This window comes from Parasteatoda tepidariorum, chromosome 3, assembly GCF_982258835.1.
Source record: "Parasteatoda tepidariorum strain Cologne lab strain chromosome 3, Ptep-v5.0, whole genome shotgun sequence".
NCBI classification, from domain to species: Eukaryota; Metazoa; Arthropoda; class Arachnida; order Araneae; family Theridiidae; genus Parasteatoda; species Parasteatoda tepidariorum.
This window is the reverse complement of record NC_141757.1, coordinates 80,200,811-80,206,810: the sequence shown is the minus strand read 5'-3', so window position 1 is coordinate 80,206,810 and position 6,000 is coordinate 80,200,811. Positions and strand designations below refer to the sequence as shown.

General features: G+C 28.9%; 1 protein-coding gene across 1 annotated transcript in view; it reads left to right on the top strand.

Annotated features, from left to right (window-relative positions):
* The first annotated feature begins 1,544 nt into the window (after positions 1 to 1,544).
* LOC107450893 (uncharacterized) overlaps positions 1,545 to 6,000 on the top strand; it is a 64,257-nt gene continuing 59,801 nt past the window's right edge. The window contains exon 1 of the mRNA XM_016066826.5: positions 1,545 to 1,808. Within this exon, the coding sequence (XP_015922312.2) occupies positions 1,683 to 1,808 (126 nt within the window). The 5' untranslated portion in view covers positions 1,545 to 1,682. The remainder of the gene's footprint in view (positions 1,809 to 6,000) is intronic.

Genomic DNA, 6,000 nt, shown 5'->3' with positions numbered 1-6,000 from the left:
AGAAAAAAACCCAGTAAAGGTACACTTGTTCCTTCACTGGTTTTTCATCGTTTGGTTATCCAGTGAATAAACACCCCTTATCTCAGTACTTTATTGTGCTATGATGCTTAAAAAAATAAAACGTAACTTCAATAACTATATTTTGAATTCTCTTGTTCGCAATGAGAAAAATAAAACTATTACATGCAATTAATTCCACTTCAAACATATAAATACAAACACTCACCTTATAATTTTTTCAAAGAAACAAGGTGTTGCAGAGATAATAACAAATTCAAATATTTTTGCAGCGAAGTCTATTTTTTCAGGTAATCCAAAACATTGCTAGATGACTTCCTATTGTTTGGCAGTAAGCTATTGTTACCTATCAATATAAAGAAAAACTTTCAAATTCTTATTTTTAATCAATATATATGAAATGTTCCTTCACTGGGTAGTGTTCCTTCACTGGTTGGTTTACCCTATGTGTTGTACTTGTTTTGGTTAATATCTTCAATATTTTTTTGTACTAAAAAAATATTTTTTTATTGGAGAATTTTTTTTTTTGCGAAATGTTTTTTAACAAGAAAATTAAGTCGGGTGTTATTAATTTATAAATTTGTAAATTTTTTTTTTGCGTTAGGCTGTTTATAAGAAATTTATGAGAAATTACCCCCCCCCCTTGTTTTCTTTATATTTATTTTATTTATTTATTTATTAATTATATTATTATTTTAAGCTAAATATTTTTGTATAATGTGATTTACTTAATGTGTGTAATATATTTAGCAAATTTGATTCTGCAAATCCTGCCTTATTTTTATCCGACATTTCATTTTCCCACATGAGGAACGGGTGAAAAACCACTATTGTGCAAGTTTACTAAAAAAAAAAAAAAAAAAAAATTAGAAAAAAAGATGAAAGAAAAAAAAAATTCTGATGATATGGTGAAACAATGAAAATACATAGATATTTGTCTTATCAGAATAATAGCCTCAATAAAAAAATAAATGCATAAAATAAGTATGCTTTTAAATCATCCCTACGATGTAAACAGGAAATTAAAAAGAGTTTCAAGATAAACTCATATTGAACGAGAATTGTCTGGAGACGTACGTTAAATGTTTTTTAAAAATCAGATCCTGCTAACCGGATTAAGTTGTCTAATTATTTTTAAACTTCGTCAATTTATAAAAAGTAAACTTGTACGAGAGCATTTAAAAAATTTGCAATACCAAAAATTTTAAATAAAAGTTTAAATTTCCAACTCATGTAATACCATATTTCAAATGACAGCACCAAAATAATTAAAATTTAAAAAGAGTAGTTTCTGCGACAACCAACCCGTGTCTCCCTACAATCTCTTAGAACCTCGGAAATTTACATAACATTCTTATGACAAATAAAACAGCAGGGAAATCCACTCATAAAAATGAAATCATTTGCAACAAATAGCTGAAGCTGAGTGAAGTTACTAAAAGAAAGTTTCTCTTATTATTTTTTCATCAACCTCATCACATTTATTTTTTTCCCATCCTGTTGCGTTAAAGCAATAATACTCCCTCACTTCTTCTCTGACTAAACGGTTGAACAGACCACTTATACGCTGCGCTCGAGTAGTTCTGGTTTCATATCAAACAATAACTCTTCATTCTACGATTACGATTAAGACAAACGACTTAAATGATCTTGTCAATCTTTGAATGAAATTTTATTCTCAAGCAGACGAGATGCGAGACTATTGTAGTTTTTATTTCATTATCTTTTTAATCGTTTGGGCATTTAGTGAAACAGATGCTATTCGAAGAAGAAATGAAAAGAACCAACAGGTGAGTAAGCTTATTTAATTAAATTCTTAAAGTGACATATATCTGAGATTTGAGCATAATTAAGTATGATTAAATCATGAGTTTCATTCTGCATTTTTTATTAATTTAGTTATTTATTTTTGAAAAAAAAAGCTTTTAAACAAAACTTTTATCCTAACGGAATATTGTTCTATTATAAGTTTTATTGATAATTTTTTATTATCTTAAAAATACTTTTTTAAAAAAATTATTCACACAAAAGGAAAAAATATTTATCGCTTAATGATCTAAGTTCAAAAAATTAGTATTTTTTCATATAAAAACAAAATGTTCTTTTTTAGACATTAAAAATTTTGTAGCAACTTTAGTATATCTACTAAATTTTCTAAATAAAAAAAACTGTAACTTTTATATTTAAATAAAAAATTCATGAATTCTTTTTTCAAACTATTTTCATGATGCACTTTTATGTAAAACAAAACTAAAGATTATTTAAATAAATGATTCAAATTAAATAAATAATACAAATTAATTAATAGTATTCAAAATTAAAATTATATTCTAAAATGGGCCTTTTTTTACTTTTGTTTTAAATAAATATTATTTTTAAGATTATTATTTTAAGATTACTATTTCAAAATAATTATTTTGAAATTCGAATAAATTACTTGATTACCCGGGATGGCAGAAGGGATCGAGCACATGCCTTCCAATATGGTGCCCCAGGTTTGAATCCCGGTAATGGCTCATCAGTTAGGTTCACGTCTGCAACGATCACCGTACTGACAACTAATATTCCTACAGATAGACTGATAAAAGTCAAGAGTCCCATCCCTCGGGCTGACAATGAAATATTTTCATGGTTTTCTTACTCCAGGTAACGCAAATGTTAGTTTCACTCTAAAAAATCTCATCTTGTTTGATGCAAGATTGTCATAGTCTTCTGTGTTGGGCACAAATCTACGAGGATGAGTTAAACATCGGAATAGCCGCGATTCTCATACGGATAGCTTGTTCAACGGTGGTGAATAATAAAAGTAGAATTACTTAATTTTAGTTTATAATCGTCGTTGAACAGCGGACATAAATTTGAGTTTACGACTACCAATGTTCAACTCCATAGCCTTGTAACTTTGAACCCAGTCCATAAAACAGGGTATCTTCTGGAGCAGTGTCCACAAGGGTATTGATTTGTTATAGGAACTTGGAGGACTTTGTGACTCCGACAGATTTGAAGTGCACCAGTCACCTTTCATGGAATTCTTTCGGGCACAGGGATTCTTCTGCTGACTGGATTCCAACTCCCGTTCTAACGAACACGAGTCCAACGCCCTACCAACCAAGCTATTCCGGGATAAGAGTTACTTAACTGTCGATATGGAAATATGATACGATAGAATAAAAAATATAAAATGGAATTGAGTCTAAAAATATAAAACTAATTTCATATCTGTTAAGTCGGCATTAGAGATGTGCACTTAAAAATTCGAATTTTCATTGAAGGAAATGCAGTTTTACCAATCTTGCGCTTTTCCTTAATTTAAGCAAGAAAGAGTATATATTTATACAGTATAAATTTATGAGTTCTATATACTTGCAGATTATTATGCGCAGTAAATAAAAATATCCAAAATTTCTTAAAAGTTCTTTTTCAAATTTCAGTATGAATTTTCGTTTCGCATGAATAATATGATAGCATGAATGAATAAATCTTAAACTATCTTTATGTGAGCGATATTTACACGCCAAACAAGCCAGCAATTCTTACCTTTACTATTTCTAATTATGATAATAAAATTTGAAATGCAAATACTTAGACCTGATCGAAGGTTTTATTTTATTTTAACAACGAAAATAAGAACGCTTCAGTCTGAAAAATGTTATAAGGACTATAATGTTATAATGTGTGTTGAAATTTCGGAAATCTTTTTTTTTTATTTTTCCATATAGATGAAATAGTAAAAAAAAGTAGTCATTTCTACTTTCTTAGTGACCGCTCGCAAAAGACGCTTTTATAAATCTAAATAATGTAATTAGAAACCAATATATTTGAACATTTTTAGAGGATTATTGAAGCAAGTAGATTAAACGTAAAATTCCTTACTTCTAAAACGCAAGTATTAAAATTGAACTGTTAAATTTTAAGAAAAAAGATAGAAAAAATGCTAAGTTGTTCGTTTTTAGGAATGTAATTAAAAACAAAGATAAAAATCATAATTCAACAATATAGGCAAAAATATATGGTTTTAAATTTATTCATCTTTATAGGCGCCTTTATAGGAGAATATTTAAAGGGCCCTTCAAAATAATTTGCATCGGGCCCCGGTAAGTGTATGGTGAATGGTAACTGAACATTTTCTTATAATGATTTGTTATGATTTTCTTATGATGATTTATGACAAATGCAGCACGAAGGTGCTGCATTTGTTTATCCTTGTTGCAATAATGTTTATTTTCCCCCTCTGCAGACTTTGCAGTTCTAAACAACCGTTTATGCAAAACAATAAAACTTATGAAAATAAATTACATTTCCATGCACAAAACCTAAGAGCATATATTATTTGGTCTGAATGTTCATTTTAACTAACATTTTCTTGTTATAGTAATATGCTCACACCATTCCATTGGGTCATCCCTTATTGCGATAATTCTTATTTTCTCATTCTGAATCATAACAGTCTCAAACAAACGTTGGCAGAACGATAACATCTGCTTTCACAAAATTTGGGCGCAAAATATTATGTACTCAGAATGTTATGTTAGCCTAAAATTTAACGCGGCATTCTCTTGTCTTATTTTCTTATTCTGAAACATTATAGCAGTCCTGAAAAACAGTAAGGAAAGAACAATAAGTTTAGTACCTGCCGTTAAAAAATAAAAATAAAACATAATAATCTAGTCAAATGATTATTCCATTTGGGTAAACCTTCTTGTAATAATTTTATGTTTTCATTCAACAAACTGGAAAAATTCAGAAACTGTTAATCAAATTGTATTAAAATTGAAAATTGTACAGTGGAAATAAATTGGAATATCGATACATTTGCAGTATGCATACATTTTTTGTGTTTATTATTTGCATTTAAAAAAAAATTGACAAGTTTTTTTTTTCTCCTGAAATGTCTTAAGTTTTAAACAGAGAGGTAGTTGTAATAAAGAACAAAATATTATAAAAAATTCACATTGGTATCTCATTAAAAAAAATTTCTTAAATTAACGAAAATCAAGCATAGAAGAGAGAACTTTCACTTAATTATTAATTAACAAAACGGATAATTGTTTTTCGAAAATTTGTCCCAGAAGTGCGTAATCAATAAAATTAACCCATCAAGTTTGATATTTTTAATTAATTATGAAGCGATTGGACAAATTGCGCAGTAAAATGAAAGATCTTTCTAAATGGATTAGCATCAATTTAGAATATGATAGCTAAATAACAGCATTTCAGGAACCAAATCCTAAACAAAGCAGCAACGTTATGTCCGTGAAACATTTAAGACTTCACACACTCATTTACTGTGATACAGCTGTCAGATATGAACAAGACCGCGCCCTTACTACACTGTAACCTTACCCGACTCACGTTAAAGAACACATTTTTTAAAGGTATTTAAAGAGTCTTGCACTACTCCTTGATAGCTGCCATTTTATTATTCTTTTTTTTCTTTTCTTTTATAAAATCTTAATATATTTTTATTCATTTGTTCCTTGAAGAAATTGGTTGATAGGAAAAATCAGCGAAGTAACCACTATGCCATCATGGAACTTTTTCAAGTTCATTAAGTTGTAAGAGTTCCCAACCCAAAAAGTCAATATCTTCTTTCAAAAACAACACGGAAGTGTAAGTCAAGTTGGGACACTTTTTTTTTTGTTGCCTTATGCTTTTTTTGTAAGAATACTCAAGTCAAATCATAGTTATCTTTCATTTTATGGTATACTTACTTACTCATAAATTACTCGCAATTTATTGAAAATGAGATATTTAATGTTCATTATTTTAATTAAATGATAAGAATATTTAATTATACATTTGAGATGTAAAACTTTGAATGGAGTCTGCGCTTTAAAATATTAAAGGCAGTTACCAAATCAAAGCAAGTAATCGAAAGCGATAAAAACTAGAGAACTGCATTAAAAACAATCAAGACTTGGGGGGCGACTTTTGATCTAAATCAGGGCTGTCCAACTGGAGGCCCGCGGGCCGCATGCGGCC